Source organism: Takifugu flavidus, chromosome 11, assembly GCF_003711565.1.
Source record: "Takifugu flavidus isolate HTHZ2018 chromosome 11, ASM371156v2, whole genome shotgun sequence".
In the NCBI taxonomy this organism is placed as follows: Eukaryota; Metazoa; Chordata; class Actinopteri; order Tetraodontiformes; family Tetraodontidae; genus Takifugu; species Takifugu flavidus.
In genome coordinates this window covers 3,483,007-3,500,673 of record NC_079530.1, presented here as the reverse complement: position 1 = coordinate 3,500,673, position 17,667 = coordinate 3,483,007, and the positions used below count along the sequence as shown (strand labels likewise).

The 17,667-nt window shown below is 39.4% G+C and overlaps 1 protein-coding gene across 1 annotated transcript in view; it reads right to left on the bottom strand.

Annotated features, from left to right (window-relative positions):
* wdr11 (WD repeat domain 11) overlaps window positions 1–17,667 on the bottom strand; it is a 40,725-nt gene that overhangs the window by 10,912 nt on the left and 12,146 nt on the right. Inside the window, 15 exon segments of the mRNA XM_057047658.1 lie at window positions 211–319; window positions 400–571; window positions 1,404–1,518; window positions 1,643–1,749; window positions 4,786–4,933; window positions 5,692–5,813; window positions 6,280–6,388; window positions 7,236–7,311; window positions 8,759–8,865; window positions 10,013–10,097; window positions 11,791–11,967; window positions 12,881–12,944; window positions 12,946–12,982; window positions 14,177–14,375; window positions 14,886–14,988. Coding sequence (XP_056903638.1) covers window positions 211–319; window positions 400–571; window positions 1,404–1,518; window positions 1,643–1,749; window positions 4,786–4,933; window positions 5,692–5,813; window positions 6,280–6,388; window positions 7,236–7,311; window positions 8,759–8,865; window positions 10,013–10,097; window positions 11,791–11,967; window positions 12,881–12,944; window positions 12,946–12,982; window positions 14,177–14,375; window positions 14,886–14,988 — 1,730 coding nt within the window.

Sequence of the window (17,667 nt, the reverse complement as noted above, 5' to 3'; positions counted from 1 at the left end):
CTGTAGTATCATAGTTCAGCTCCTTTTGTCCATCCTGCTGACCTGTTCACAACATTTTCAGTTCTGTTGTGAACTTTAGATTCCAATGATTCTCATTTTAGTTTGCCATTTGGGTTAGATGTTTCAGTTGTATAAATTAATATCATAATATCATGGCTGAATATCAGGGGTAGTTTGCAATTTTTTAGTGAGCACTAACAGTCAACTTACATTTGGCTGATGTCCATGGTGAATGTTCCAGACCAGGGCTGGAGCAGGAGGAAAGCCTTAAGAGTGAGGGCAGCTCGAGGAACCAGCAGATAAGGACACCAAACTGGGTCTGAAAGTATTTCTGCTCAGATTACTGTGAACAGTTTAGATAATTCAACTAATTTACTTTGTAGGATTCCTTCTGCTCACCTGTCAGGTCTTGTTCATCCATGCGGTAACTGGCAGACTTCATGGCCATCTCCAGCACCCGAACGCATCCATCGTCAGAGGCCAGAACAACCTTGTCTGATGTGCACCAATCAATGTCAAGAACACGGTAGTTCATGTTGCGACCAACCCTCATGCTGCTAACCATTTGGACCTGTGAAAAAATCCCAGTTTGGGATTTTATACTTTGGATAACACGTCAAGAAAACTATTAAAGTACACCTGAACTAGACTGCGTCTGATATACCTTAGCATACTACTACACCAAAAAGTGCATGACAGAAATGAAGGGACTAAGTGCATAAAAAGTTAATTTCTCTCACAGGTTTATCAAATGTGACCTTATAAATTTAAACACACACACACACACACACACACACACACACACACACACACACACACACACACACACACAAAAAGATTCATCTTCCAAAACCAACAGTCGTACAGAGACCTTAGATCAGGATGAAGAGGTTCTTAAACAAGCCGGAAAGAATGAAGTTGAAATGAAAATGTGCATAGAGGACCTTCTGGTAGCTCACAACTTCAGCAAATGATATTAGAGAAAGTGAGGGTGCGCACTGCCTGTGGGAAATGAGGTTCATCTATCCTGCTTTGTTTGAACTCAAATATGTCAGCGCAAAGCGTTAGAAGCTTGTTTATGTGCACTTACACAGCGCAGTTTCACGATGATTCTTCAATAAAGTAAGACAATTACAGCAGATGTGCTATCACCACAGCATGGGCTTTGGATGAGACATTAGTTTAATATACACCCCTGCATTACTTTTCTGCTTCAATGATTACAGCAGGAGGCAAACACATTCATCCTGACACACTTAAAATATGAACCAATGCTACAGCAGGCAGCAGCAGATCCGTTTTCTCTCATATATGTCATGCAGAGCAGTGAAGTAAGCGATGCTGGAAAATTCTAAGCCCTTAAAAAAAAAACAGTCAATGAATAAATGTGTTGCAATTCTTACATCTTTGGTGTCCCAGACCTCGGCACCATCTGCATACATGACCAGAAGCTTTTGGTTGCCTTTGCCTGGGGCAAAACGAATCTTCTTTACCCAACCGCGATGTGTTGGGATTCCCCTGAAAACATTCACTTTTTATTGCATTTCACTTTCATTCAACAATTCGTCCTGGTTTCAATATTTAATAAATTGGTTTCATCATCATCATCATCAGACTATGGCGATAAATGTTAAAATGTTACCTGGACAAACGTGCTTTGAGGTCCCAGAAGTTGAGATTACCGTCTATATCCCCAAGAACCAGGGTGTCCCCTTTCCAGGCAATGCAGGTGATGCTGCCCATACTGCCCTGCAACATAAAGGAAGACAAGCTGAGGTTAATTTTTTTTTTAACCAAAACACAATCATGCACCTTTACATGAGTTGGCCAGGCCTGCTGTACAATCTTTGCATCTTCCCTCTTTTCTGCATTAACCATGCTCATGTCAAATAACTAAACCGATCACACAATAGTTCTGGGATTACTGGATGTGTGGCGAACAAGATACAATCATGCACCTTACATGACAAGACCGAACGTTTTATAAGAGCCTCTGTCTGTTTCCCAAAAGATCTTGAATTATCCTAAAAAAAGCTTTAAATCCTGAAGGTAATGCAAGTCTGTGCATCATCTCTACTTGTCACCAAGACATTTTAAATCCTTCAGGCCAAATCAAATTATCAAATTGAAATAAAAAATCTTGTTTTCAAAAGAACTGTATTACCCAATTAATAAGATTTTATTTATTATTAGTTTCTGTTAGTGTCTCAGGATCTTTTTTGGGAATAATAAACTCAGTATTCACATAATTAGGTCCACCTGTTAGGTCCACCTGTTAACACAAATAGCTAATGAGCTGAGCAAATGACCGTAACTCAGTGCAGTTAGGCATGAAGATATGGTCAAGACATTGCTGACGTACAAACTGAGCAACAGAATTGGGAAGAAAAGCGATTTAAGTGACTTTCAATGTCTCGTGGTTGTTGGTGCCAGGCAGGCTGGTCTGAGTATTTTCGGAAACAGCTAGGATTCTGACCTACAGCAGTTTAATACGGTAATACAGCATCATTAAAAGAGTCATCTCTTGGGTTTACACAGAGTGGCCCAAAGAAGAGAAAATATCCAGGCAGCGGCAGTTGTGTGGACAAAAATGCCTTGTTAATGTTGGGAGGTCAAAATAGGAAGAATGGTTTCAGATCATAAAAAAGCAACAGTAAAGAAAACAACCACTTTTTACAACCAAGAAATGCAGAATACCATCTCTGAATGCACAACACATCAAGCCTTTGCAAAGATGGGCTACAGCAGCAGAAGACCAAACCGGTGTCGTCCTGTATGCTTGTTTCTTTCTCAGCCCATTTTTACCAACCGAGCTTCATTTGAATTCCGCAGCCTACATGAGTATTCTCGCTGAATATGTCCATCCCTTTATGATGGCTATTTACAGTAGGATAATGCACCATTTGACAAAGCTAATATCATCTCAAATTTGTATTTGGAACATGACAATGAGTTCACTATACTTCATGAACCTCCAGAGTCATCAGATCTCAATCCAATAGAGCATCTTTGGGATGTGGTGGAATGAGAGATTTGCTTCAAAGATGTCAACAAATCTGCAACTGCTTGATGACATCATGTCAATATTGACAAAAATATCTGAGTATTGTTTCTACCACTTTGTTGAATACATGCTACAAATTAATTAAGGCAGTTCTGAAGGCAAAATGGGTCCACCCATTTACTAGGAAGGTGTACTCAATAAAGTGGCTGGTGAGTGTAGACGAGAAGGTGCTGACTGATTTTACCTGCCTGGAGAAAAATGAAGCAAAATAAAACTTATTACTAGAAGAAATTGCATAGATCACATTCTATGACATAGGCCTGTCAGTTGACATAGAATCTATGTCAACTGACAGGCCTGCTGCCCTCACTTCTGCAACAGGAGAGAAGGAGAAATGATGGTGTGCTAAATGAACCACCTACGGAGGTTTACAGGGAGCAGGAAATGTAAGTCAAGTGTGTATTTGTGCTCATGGTTGTGTGCGTGTACAAAGTGCGGTCACTGTTTCAATCAAACGATGAATGAAGTTCTGAAGAAGCCTTCTGGATAGAAGGCGAAACGTCTTCAAGAGAAGAAACCCAGTCCAGTTGACAGAGAAAACTACCTTGGATGAATGAAGTGATTTCTGAAGTTGAGTTAAGATCAGATTTAGATTGTTTTATCAGATGAGGACCACAACTGAACAATTGAATTATGAAACCTCTGATAAGGGCCTCCAGCTGTTTGTACAATACCACTGTGTCACTTATCATTTATCTGGTTTATTTCAATTTTTCACATTTATACATGAGTAAATGTGTAAAAGAAGAGAAAATAAAGCACAAGCTGTGTGTGTTCACCTGCAAATGTAGCGAGGTAGCAGACAGAGATTTGCAAGGAGAAAAATGCATTATATGCAAGAAAACATGAAATAACATCGATCGCCATTAGTAACCTAAACAGCTGTACAGTACAATTTGAGCTTAGAGATCTTTTCAAAATACTATTTTATTTGATTGTACAAAGTACCAGTACCCTTAACCCAATTATTGTCAATTAATTCATTTGTGTGATCAAGAAAACAAGCTAAGGGAGTTATCAAAATGGTGACAGAAACTTTCAGTTTTCTAAAACAGACACAATAAATAGTTTTAACAATATTTTTAATTTGTATGTCGTACTCCGCATGTGAGCTTATCAGTCCTTACATTTGTGTTTTCAATATTGAAAACAGTATAAGTGTATAAGGTAATATAGCTGGCTTAATTATCAGATAATAATCAACAGTCAGATCATTAAAGGAAAGACCTGAAATAATTATTTTTAGTTTGGAGCATTGTCACGTCAGTCATTTGCATTACTAGTTGGTATGAGAAATTAGTATTGAAAGCAGCTCAAATGTTGTCATAAGAAGAGCTGCAGGTTATTATTGAGGTCTTTGTTGTGAATCACACCACAGCATAAATCTTATTAATGCATGAACATAAAAGAAAAATATCTACAGTAAAGAGGATTGTGCATGTTACAAAACTGACAGCAAATATTGACAAACACACTTGATAGATGATGGTTAGAATAAAAAAAAGAGTGGAGTAAATGTGATAGCAGATATTCTGACTGCCAAATAAAGGAGATAAACAGATTTTGATCATTGTGTAGAGAATGAATAACAAGCACAGAATTCAATAAAGAGGCAGAGATGCTGAGATAGTAGTGGCTGTGAGCAAGGACCATCATGGATACCCTTTAAGTAACTCAGGAGGATATGAGGTTTTCTTTGATAAACAGACAAGCAGACTCACATCAGGGGGGATCCGTGCACCGTCTTTGACTGTGTTGCCCTCTACAGTGATGTGGTAGACCTGCCCGTCAGTGTCAGTGAAAACAAAATGCTCCCTGGCTGATATGGCCTGGCTCGTCTCTGACTTGCTCTCAGCATCCTGCAGAAGGCTGAAATGAAGAAGATAGATATGGGTCAGCTCAGTCAAGGATGAGATACCCAGGGGATAATTGCGAACAATAACAAGCTGGAAATCACAAATACATTATAAATTAATTTTAAAAAACATGTTGCATGTAAGCATAATGTAATACAAAAAAATATGTAGACTGATGCAACGTCATAATATAATTTCCGTATTCAGCTTTAAAAACAAATAACATTTACTAAACCTGACTTAGTAGTAACTATGTGATCTTGCACAATGTTTCTTCTGTTGACACGCAAAGTAAATACAATAGAAAACAAGTTTACTCCTCCCCCCCATGTTTCCATAACTGTCAATAATGCACAGCGAAATTGAAAGCTGATCTGTGCTATGCTAACATCACTAACATTGCTGGGGCAACTCCAACTGTCCAGTGAGTAAATTGATATTTATATCTGCACCACACTCACCCCCACCCCTTCCCAATCATCTTGTCAGTGGCTGGCTGGAGCACACTTCGTTATGTTTTGGAGGACTGCCCATCCCTCGTGTTTTCTTGTAGGTTTATGACCCCTGTTTTGACTCCAGTGGGCTTTTCCACTGTGTAATTAGGAGGTGGCCAGCTAACAGATCAAGTGAGATGCCAACAATTTGAGAACAATTTGCGAAGATCTCATAGTGTGCCTTTAATACATAATATGGTTTTGATGGCAGGCGCAGCCTTTTAGGAAACAGATAATTTAAGCCCAGATGTTTCTAAAGATATCTTGTAGTACTAACCTAATGACTGAGGATTCAACACTACTCTGTTCAGCATCTGACACCGTCTGCCGAGCCATGGCCTCTCTGGCTGCCATCTGCTTCTTCTTTAGGCTCTTTAGGTTGTGGGATGGGGACCATTCCTGTTCACACAAAAATGGAAGGTTGCTGTTCAAAACCAGAGGAAGAAAAGATAAAAGTGTGTGTTCGGACATGAGTTGTGCACACGAGTGCTGTTTTCAAACTGTTAATGAAAGGCAGTTCATTAAAAGCTGTAATATACCTGTATATAGAAATGAAATAGCAATGTAGGGCATAGAAGATTATTATGTTTTATACAAGTTTTTTCCCATGGTGGAGGAATTTATCTGGTATAATGAAGCTGCAGCATTGCTGCAGAGATTTTGGAAAAGTTTCAAACCAATCTTTTAAATAGCAAACCTAAAAAGGAAAAATGTGAGAAGGTGCAAGAGATTAAATGTGCAAACTGGATATGCATCTGTACATCTTTACCTTTCATTTCACAAGCATTTCCATAAATGAGATTGGGTAAAATTCTAACTTATTACAATTCAATACGTCGATAGATTTTTTTGTATTTTTCAGTACCAGCGCAGTGACTGTGGGAAAGTTCTTGGCCATTTCCCGGAGAAGTGTCCCAGTCCTGATGTCCCACAACTCCAAAGGTTTGTCTCTGAACACCACCACCAGGTACTGCCTGAGAATGGACATAAACAACCTCAAATGGCTGTGGCAGTAATGTTTCTCCCTGGCAGATATGAGCATGGGTCAGCATTCTTGTGTTCATTTGGAAAGCTTTCACTAGCTTCCTTAAGCTAATGACACAAAGATCAGGGTTTGAGGGTTGAGGTTTCAAAAACTTTATATAAGAAGTGAGGACATCACATTGGGTTCATTGTGGAAAAAAATGCCAGCAGTAGCAGATTTCTGATGAGTTTAATATGTCAATTTGAAGTAACACAAGCATCCAAAATGGCATTCTTCCCTGCGCTGTAATTACCTGCAGTCATTCAGCAGCTCCTGTGCCAATCATGTTTTTACGGCTGTGACTTGTGCACTGACCTTTCATTATTTCACTCCTTGGTTTTGTATAAATTTATTGCCTCCAGCAAACTATTTAATTCATTCCAGTAGAGAAAGCTGAGCAAAAATAAAAAGTGGAATCAGAAAAGTAATTTTTCTGTTAACTCATTAAGCACCTTTAAAGTGTTGCAGTATAATGAAGGAGAAATTGTGCTTCACATGAGACAGCTGCTGTGTGCTACCCTTGTTTACATTGCGATGAATTAACATTCATGATCTTATATGTTTAATACAGCAGTTTAATACGGTAATACAGCATCATTAAAAGATGCAGCAATGATAAATATCTAAAAAAAAAAAGCTCAGCGGAAATATGGTGATATTGAAAAAGGCGGGAGTTCTCCAGAACTCCAGGTGCAGTGAAGGAATGTATGTGGGAGCAAAAATATAAGGTGCAGAGTTAGTGTGTTTGACTGCGTACTGATTTTGATATTTGGGTTTGTCGATGGCAGAAAACTCACTTGAGATGAGACACTTTAATCATCTCAATAGGTGGTTCATCATTTCCTCGCTCACCTCTGAAAGCAAAACATCTACCTGAAAGATGCAACGGAAAGAGAAAGTGTCAGGAAGAACATGCGAGATTGGCACTTCTTATACACCTGAAGACAGTGATACACCTTATTATGATTGTTTCTTTCACCTGATTTATTGAATCAGCTTATTCTAATCTGTGATTTTAAGATCTCAACAACCTCCTATTATGCAGTGATTCAAGGTGCTCCGCACAAAAAGAGGACACTTTTGAAAGTGGACAACAGATAGGACTGAAGGACGCTGACTACTGGATAGACACATTGAAATGCCAAATTATCGGTTGTTTTAATGCCTAATGCCTAGTTTTCTGTCTGATGGTATTCAGCCAGTTCTTTTCTTCTGTTTTCCTCATCAACAGGGACACATGCTTGCATACACTGCAGATATTAGTAAGCACTGATTAGACAGCATATTTGAAGTTGTGTTCTATAAAAAGCACAGTTTTTCTGGCTGCTCAAACATCTAGGACATCTTGCATAGTAAGCCCCATTCACATGTGTGCTAGTTTCCAGCAATGTTCCAATACTTTTTGGGGGGGGAAATCTGCACTATGTTCACATTGGCAGTATAGTTTTATACCTTCTACCTCCTTCTAAAAAGATGAGACCCATCTATTACGCGATATCAGAATGTTCTGAGCTAGCCTAGCAAATACATATGAAGCACAGCTGAAAATCAATTGATTAATGTGGTGATCTGCTTTAATGCTGATTCTCTCCACCACAGCCGGTAGAGTCGCACACCGTGTATTTAGTAACTAGTTTAAACAGGGCTAAATTTCAGTCAAGACCACACAGGTCATTTGTAACTCAACAAGAAGACATTAAGAAGGTCATTAAGGGGTCAAATCACCCAGAGTCACATTAAAATACAATTAAGTATATTTGAAAGTGTGATGGCCTCCAAGCAATTTATAATGTGGACTTTTAATTTGAATTATTTTGAATAACAGGCACTAACAGTAATAGCTTGTTAAATCATCACGTGCATTACAGTGCACAAGCTGGAATTTTTTTCTTTTTAAATTACAAATTATGTTTATAGAGCTGATGCAAAGAGCCCTTTAAGATTAAAACATCCTGTGAATATTTCATAGAATATAATATATGTACATACATTAATGTATTTAGAAAGCATTTTCTGGCAAAATATTTTATCTTTAGGTTAAAATGTGTGGTCTGTTCAAAATTACATGAGCACAAAAACACAAATGATTAAGTCCAACAACTAGTCTGTGACACAATCCTGCCATTACACAATCTTAGGGATACTTTGTCAGCAAACCCACCTCTCTATACACCACTGAAGTACTTTATTTTATTTATGTGAGCATATTACCTTGAGCAAAAAATAACCTGAAGAAGAATATCCAATAAGTGCGAATTAGCAGCCTGAGGTGCGGAAAAGATTTGAGGTTAATGTGTTTCTTGTGTGTCTGGTTGTTTACCAGTGGGCAGGTTGACGTGCTGTAGTTCATTTCGTACCAGGCCCATGTTATTGGGAGCAGAAGTGGCAAAAGATAGGAAACTGGTAAGACTCACCCACTCAATTCCCCTGTGAAAGAGCACACACATACTGTAGAGCAACATATGCTGAGATGTGGGTCCTGCTCTCGGAGCATAAAGTCCATCACAACGTGATGGTAAATAGCCATTAATTAATTACGTTAGTCATTAATTATGGTAGTCATTTTCCCTACTAAATGTAAATGAAATGCTAAATAACCAGGCCTCACTTTCCTTGTCGATGCTTGGCTAATTTACACAGAGCACTTCTGCTCCCTCCACAGAAACCACCGTGCTTTCGACTGAATGGAATATGTCCGAGCGCTGTTCCAAATTTGAAAGAATATCTCCAGTGGAGAGGCTTTAAAAACCTTAATGTGACTAAATTGATGTGAATATCTAGAGAGACCTTTCAAAATGCTCTTTTTAAACATTAGTTGCGTTAGAGGTCAGTGACATGGATTATTACAATGAACAGGTTGAATTTAAGTTTCCAAGTAATTTTATATAATCAGAACACCTAGAACATTTCGTTTGAGTTTTTTTTTATTTATTTTTTTTATTTGTGGGCACCAACTCTTCATTTCCGAGGGTCCTGGCTCTGCTTCAATGGGTGATGTTTGCTCCAAATCAATCTCTTAACAGCAGTAACTGATTCAATCTCCTGCTTAATTAATCTGACTGAAATTGTTTGGGTGTTTTCTTCGGACAACTGACTAATGAAGCACAATGTGCTCTATGTTGATGTTGGACTGTTGCTTGGTGGGGTACTCCAAAAGTGAACTCGCATTCATATTTAGAAAAAACGAAGATACAAATTATGCTCATTTCTTTTGTGTTACTTTTGGATTCTTCCCCTTTTTATTTTGGAGTATTTATGTATTTGAGTGATACATCCTCAGCTAAAGCACTCAGAATATTCAGATCAACCTCCCCCCAGCAACAATTTACTCCTAACAAGTAAGAACTGAAATGACATTCTGATTATCTGGCTGTTAATTCCCTTCTGGCCTTTAAATGAGCCTGAAAACAATCAAAAGAAAGTAAATTTTCTTCATGCTGACAAACTGGTCACTGAGAATCATCTATCCTGCTGTGTTAGAGGAGCAGCATTCGTTCACCAGTAAGACTTAAAATGCTGACAGAAAACATGCTGGTGTGCCATGGTGTTCGTATGAAGGAAACAGAAACCTTACCTGACTTCACAAGAGTGTACACTGAGTTCCTTGTAGAGAAGGCCACTGGTCAAATTATACACCAGTACCGAGCCGTTGCTGGTGCCTGAGTAAAAGAGACAGAGAGCAGCAATAAGGAGTAGTATGAGACTGCCTAAAAAATAAATGTGGTTGTTTAACAGGAGCCAGTATCCAGCCTCCAGCACAGATCAGATCCTTGTGACAGTGTCAAATCCCGGGGTGAAAGTAGCTGTTTAGTGAGTATTTTTAGCAAATGCCTTCAATTCCATGAGTTTATTTTCTACCATCAGAAAAGGAATGCAGTTTTATAAAAGCATGAACAAACTGCAAATTTGCAGCAATGAAGCAGAAATACAGAAGAGCAAATGAAAACTCAATAATAAAGATGTAGTGAAAAAGGGCAGATTTGTAGAGATCTCTTGAGAGTAGATAAAGTTAAGTGTATGGGTCCAGTTCTTCTTTATTGGGTCTGATTTAGATGTGATGTGATGTGTAAATAAGGGGGTGTTAAGGTAATGAGCCAATATTGTATATTGTATTGAATATTGTAATTGATAGACATCTTTTTTTAAATTAAGAAACCTCTCAATTACAATCAATTGTAGCTGTCAGCATCTTGGCCCTCGGATGGGGATCCCAATTTCAAGTAATAATAGATGGCTAAACAAGAAGATCTCCACGTCCCCTGTTGTGAATTCGATCCATGAGTCAGAGACAAGACCCAGCAGGCCGAAAATGCAGTCATTCATCTGCTGGGCTGTGAAGCAGAGGGTTCTCGGTTCAAGCTCTAGTGCAGACATAACAGTGTGGTGTTCCCACCGAAAGGCATATAACAGTCAAGAATTTTTAAGTCTTTTTTTGGACAATTTTTACCCTAAACTCACTAAGATGAAGAAGTTAAACATCAATAACCAGAAGAACAGAAGACAAAATTCAGCCTAAAAGGAACTACCACTTCTTGCAAATTTAATTTTGGAGAGTTTGCATTCTGCAATGGTCATCTGTTACACTACACAAATTTTGAAACCGGGGACATTTTTGTGATAGGAGATGCATGTTTACTTTAACAAAGCGTTACTTTTTGACAACCATTATTGAGTACAATACTTTGAAATAAGGCTGGTATTGAGCCGAAACTGATGCCTGTTTCGTTATAAAATGTTTGGAATCATGCTCTGCTGCTTATTAAAATTATACAATATGATGTTTGTAGATCCAAATTACACACAATGAAAGGCACAATAATTCAACTGGTTTATGAGCATTGCTGCAGAGCATTTATTCTGTCACCTTGTCAGTGAATGTTTTCTCATCCATTCAAAGGTATTTGTTGTACAGAAATATTTTTTTGCTTTATTTTCTTAGAAAATGTAATATATGTTGATATGTGCCTTTTTTTTTTCTTTACAGAGAATCCAAACGGGAAAGGGCTTTTACAACTATGTGATGCAAAGACTGTATTCAGTGTAGTTTTGTGTAGTAAAAGCTTTATTTCTGTGGAGAGCAGTCTAGTCAATGTGTAGGAGTGATGAATTCAGTTAAAAGAAATTCTCAGTTAAAAACAACTTTCTAGTTTCACCCTACAATGACAAGATTTGACTGTGTACAAGAGAACTTAAGACCCAGCCTTGAAAACAATTCATTTGTAAATGGGTGTGGTACTGGAGGTCTAAATGCAATCTTGGACACACTCAGAGTTGTGCTACAAAGTGAGTAGAAAAGGTGAGAGTGGAAAAGGTGTATGTGTGTGTGTGTGAGAGCAAGAGAGAAACACCCACCTACAGACAGCAGGGGTTGGTAGTGGTTAATGTTTTTGGTGGTAAGGGGGGGACACATGCGGATGGCAAACGGTGGCAGTGGCAGACCAGACAGCAGACCAGACAACAGGAACTTTAGCTGGATCTCCTGCTGGTTCGATGATAAGGGAGGAATTTCACCAGCTATCAAAGTTGGACCTGGAAATAAATAAGTAATAAAACAACAATAAATCAACACCCAATAAAAAGACCAATTTCTTTTGTGCATAGTTAATAATAATTAAAAATACCCCAAATAACAGATGAACTACACTGCGAAAGAATAACAAATCATTGTAAGACTAACTTTAAACATTTGTGGCATGAAGATATTCTACAAGAATCCATTTGCAAAGTTTAGAACCGAGCTTTGCAGATCAAATTGAAAGCTGTTTTGAAGCTGCCTGTGGAGTGCCCGGTGATGATGACTTTAATATACTGCAGCCCTGGTAATCACATTGTACGGGTTAATGATCTGAAGGGTTTAGAGATGAGATAAGGTCAATTACACTGCAAGTCAGGTTTTCATACAGAGGCATGAGATCTGTTTGTATCCAGTTAAATTTACTGTGCCAATTATATTTTTTAGACCTTTCAGTTGTAAATTTCTAGTAAAACTAATCTGAAGATTCAAAGAGCTGTTTCCAATGAAGCATGTGCTTTAATGGCAATGACACAAGACAGTGAATGGATGTATTTGAACTTGGAATTCAAATCAATGAGGTCTGGAAACATTCATTTTTAGTTTCCATAACAACCATGTATATGGTATGTTCAATGTAATATGTTTAAAGCATATGCCCGAACAAAGCATTGCAAATACTTAAAACAACATCACATTTTATGACTATTTGAGAAGTAAAATATGTGCTGGGGTGAACTTGAACACATTGATCAAAAGCAAGAAAACATTTTCTAATCAGATGTCAGGTATTTAGATTTTAGAAATTCACTCTTTTGTTAGAACTAAGCAACCTGTCAGCCAAGGACAACCGCTCTAAAAAGGTCTAAAAATATGTGTAAAGCTGGTGACGCTGGATGGTGCCTGCAGATGGACTGTGCGTAGGTGTACCAATCATGCTGTTGAGAGAGAGATCCTGAATCTTTTTCTGGTTTGGACCCAGTGGAGCTCCACAAGAAGGACACAGGGGAGTAGAGCGGTGAAAGACCTGAACTGATAAAGAGGAGAAAAGAGGACAATTGAATACAGAGAAAAAGCACAGCACATGCATCAGTTAATAAAGTTGAGAGAACCAGAAGTGGTCAATGAATATTCCTGAGGCAAAGACAAATGTAAACTGTTATTTGGTTATTTGATATACCTGTTATAGGATATTTTTATTCTATTGCAGTATCAGCCGGTGCTACTCCATAAAAAAAACTGACATGATATATTGCAAAAATGACATTTTACATTTGCCACAAACTGCGGTAAACTTTATACGAACAATGTTAAACATACAATTGAATGAGTGCAAAAAAGTGAACTATCTACATAATAACATTGCAGAGCTGTGACAATACAGCCTTATGAAATAAATGATATGATGCTAATACAAGAGCTGGGTCAATACATTTTTATCAAGTATATCCTGATTTTTAAAAACACTAAACACCGAACATTATATAACAACAACAATTAAACTGTAATTATAAAATTTTTATACAAATTTATTTCACCTAATATAAAAGAAGAACACAGATCCACCAGTACACTTGCATGCCTGCTGACATATTAAATTCACAAGTCAATGCAAGACTCTTCTTACTACGTTACATGAAATAACTCAATAATTAACTAAATATATCTTTTACTATTTCAAATAGCCCCTCTACTTTTCTATATCTCTGCAGTAGATTCAGGGAAATGCATTTCCCTCAAGTGCAATTCTATGTGTTAAGTTTATAGTATTCCTTCTATGAATATAGATTATTTATGCTTCTTTTCCTTGCACCTTTTCACAATCACCTCATAACTACTCAACTCCACTCAATTTTAATGGATATGGGCAAGAAAAATAGCAGAGCTGCTTGTTGCAGCAACAATGTAAGGAAATGTTCTAAAGCAGACGCACAAGAATTATGTCTAAAGATACAATGGAGGGGATTATATTCCTTCATACTTGGCTTGTGTGCTTTTAAAAGCAGGAACTTCAGTACAATCAGACAAATCACATTTTCACATTAGCATTATACAGGCCAAAATTATCTCCACGAAACTAATGTAGTCACAACTGGTTATGGTTAAACTACACTTGAATGTGGCTTTTGTGAGCAGATCTTGAAATCCACGTAAGACAGATTCTTGAATGTATTCGCATCTTGTCTTAGTGTGGGCAGCTTGTGATGTTTGTGTCTGTGTTTTTACCCAGGAATAGTAGCAGCCCTGCTGCTGTGAGCTTTGAGTTCCCACAGCATAACACGTCCATCGCCGACCATTAATGCTGCACTATTCTCATTGACAGGGCAGATAACCATGCGGTAAGGACGGACTGTCTTAGTGACTCGTATGGCATCGGACTGAGAACGCAAGTCATACACCAGCTCATGGGCGCTCTGTTCAGGGTCTGAAAATGATAAAGGAGGGTCAAAGAAACAAATAAGTGAGAAGAGTGGGGTGTCAGAGACAAAATAATGGTAAATTGAGGAGTGGGAGTAAGTTAAATGAAAACAATGAATAAAATACTGAATTAGATTAAATCAGAGCAATCTGGCAAACATATAAATGGAAGAGAATACTGTACAAACAATGACAACAATGGGGCGGAAGATTATAAGATGATAATGTTAATAATAAATGAAAGCAAGCAAGAAAAGAGGCTAAGAAAAAGATAAAAATCTACAGAAGTGCAAATGGAAGATTTGAGAAAAACAAGTTTGGGTTATAGTGATAGAAAAAGATACAGTGTAAGATGGAAAGGATAGCAGGAAAAATAAGTAGGAGAGATTTAGTGGCACAATATACTAGTGAGAGGTGAGCATCTAACTACTCACTGAAGCTTAGAGGAAGGCAAAACCTCTGTCTGTGGTGCACCCCCCTTCCCCGTGTATGGATCTGAACCTTTATCATTGCATACCTGATCCTTCCTCTGGGTTGGTGGTGGAGCGGCACACTCTTAGGGTTATACACCCGTTCTCATGGAGACAGTAGAGGGCGTCTCGCTGAGCACATGGGCTAACCTAGGATCAGAAGCAGAAAATATGTGATCTTTGTTAACAAGTCAACTAAAAAGAAAAAAAGACACTGTATATTCAGCACAGAAACTGAACAGTAGTCAGAATGAGGAAAGCTGCATCCTTATCATAGATTCAGCCCCTACCCCCCAAAATATGACTTGCGATGATTGACAAAACAGAGAGTAGAATGGCTGCAGATCTGCTCTGGTAACCATTTAAAATTAATATGTCTCAACTGTCTTTGAAGGGCAATTATTTTATTTTTTTTGATGACATCTGTGGGTGCTGCAGATGATTAAGGACCTATTTCAGCCCTGGAGTAAATATGTGACTGTAAAAACAAAGTGTGAGCTTCTTGCTTTGGTGTGTAATTGACATCATTGTGTTTGAATCATTGACAGACGTAAGTTATAACAAACCCTGCTGCTTGTAAGCTCATTTGAAACCCCCCTCATGCACCGCAGTGCAAATGAGTGGGCAGTTTACATGGCAGTGTCTATGTAGATTCTCAATCATCCAGGTCATAGTTATGATAAGGATAGGATAAGGATAAAAGACTTTATTGATCCCACATCGGGGAAATTGCACGTTACAGCGGTAGCCCGTGGTGTACAATACAGAAAAGTACTAAAAGAAAAAAAGAAAAATAAAAGACTCTTATGTTATGTACATTGCTATGTACATTGTACAGTATATACAGAAACTATAAAAAATTATGTACAGGAGGCGTGTCGGACAGTGTGAAGACAAAAAAATAAGGTGCAAATGAGATGTGCAAATAAGACATACCAGAGGTAGGATGATTCATTAGTGCAAATATGCCAACCCTGGGTTATTGGTGCTACATTAAGAGTTGTGAATATTGTACATTCTGACTGCAGTTGGGATGAATGACCTGCGGTACCGTTCCCTTTTACACCGTGGGTGTAAGTCTACTGCTGAAGGAGCTGCTTAAGGCCCCCACAGCCTCGTGTAGGGGGTGAGAGGGGGTGTCCATAATTGATGTCAGCTTGGCCAACATCCTCCTCTCGCCCACCTCCTCAATGGAGTCCAGAGAGCAGTCCAGGACTGAGCCAGGCCGTCTGACCAGCTTGTTGAGTCTCTTCCTGTCCCTCTCTGAGCTTCCACAGCTCCAGCAGACCACAGCGTAGAATATCACCGATGCCACCACAGAGTCATAAAAAGTCCTAAGCAGTGACCTGCACACTCCAAAGGACCTCAGTCTCCTCAACAGATGAAGACGACTTTGGCCCTTCTTGTACAGGGCATCTGTGTTATGAGTCCAATCCAGTTTATTGTTGAGATGAACACCCAGGTATTTGTACTCCTCCACGATCTCAATGTCCAAACCCTGGATGTTCACAGGTGCAATGTGAGAAGCCTTCCTACTGAAGTCGATCACCACCTCCTTTGTCTTGCTGGCGTTGATGCGCAGATGGTTCAGTTCACACCAGGCGACAAAGTTGGTGATGACCTCCCTGTATTCCAGTTCGTTCCCCTCCGACACACGTCCAACGATGGCTGTATCGTCGGAGAACTTCTGGAGGTGGCAGCTGTCCGAGTTGTGGCTGAAGTCCGATGTGTAGAGAGTGAAGAGGAAGGGAGAGAGAACTGTACCCTGCAGGGGCCCCGTGCTGCAGACTACCACGTCGGACTCACAGTCACGGAGCCTCACGTACTGTAGTCTGTTGGTGAGGTAGTCGGTGGTCCAGGCAGCCAGGTGACAGTCGACTCCGGCTCCCTCCATCTTCCCTCTCAGCAATGATGGCTGGATTGTGTTATGACCGTAATGACCGAAAGAACAAGATCATGGGTACAAGCGGCCGAAATGAGCTTCCTCCGTAGGGTGGCTGGGCTCTTCCTTTGAGATAGGGTGAGAAGCTCTGCCATCCGGGAGGAGCTCGGAGTAGAGCCGCTGCTGCTCCACGTTGAGAGGAGCCAGATGGGGTGGCTTGGGCATCTAGTTAGGATGCCCCCTGGGCGCCTCCCTGGTGAGGTGTTCAGGGCATGTACCTCTGGTAGGAGACCCCCGGGAAGACCCAGGACACGTTGGAGAGACTATGTCTCTCGACTGGTCTGGGAACGCCTGGGGATTCCCCAGCATGAGCTGGAAGAAGTGGCTGGGGAGAGGGAAGTCTGGGCTTCTCTTCTTTGGCTGCTGCCCCCGCGACCCGACCCCGGATAAGCGGTAGAGGACGGATGGATGGATGATGTAGAATACACTAACAAAATTATTTAAGTCATTAACTGACAAAGTAAGTCGTGATATGATTCAGAACCATCACAGTGAAATTTGCGTGAAAAGTAGGAAAAGTAGCAAACAAACAGGAAACATTTTTCCACAGGCATAGCAGAGAAAGCAACATGATATTAAGAAGACACTTCTTATTCCACTGCTGGTGCTGCAGCAATAGTAAATATGTTCTACAGTATAATGTCTTTAAAGCCTTCATCGGTTTTCAATATACACACACACACACACAATAAAGGGAACAGGCCCCCAAAGGTCAATAATTAGGCTGAATCAGAGATATACAAAAGGAGCAAGTGAGATTATATTTTATGTTGGTGCCGCAGAAGAGTGTGAGAGGAAAAAGTGAGAAAAGTGGATAGCTTTATCATTTGCGGCAGGGGGAATTGGATCCTTGGAGAGTCATCTAAAAAAATAGACATTCTGGTGAA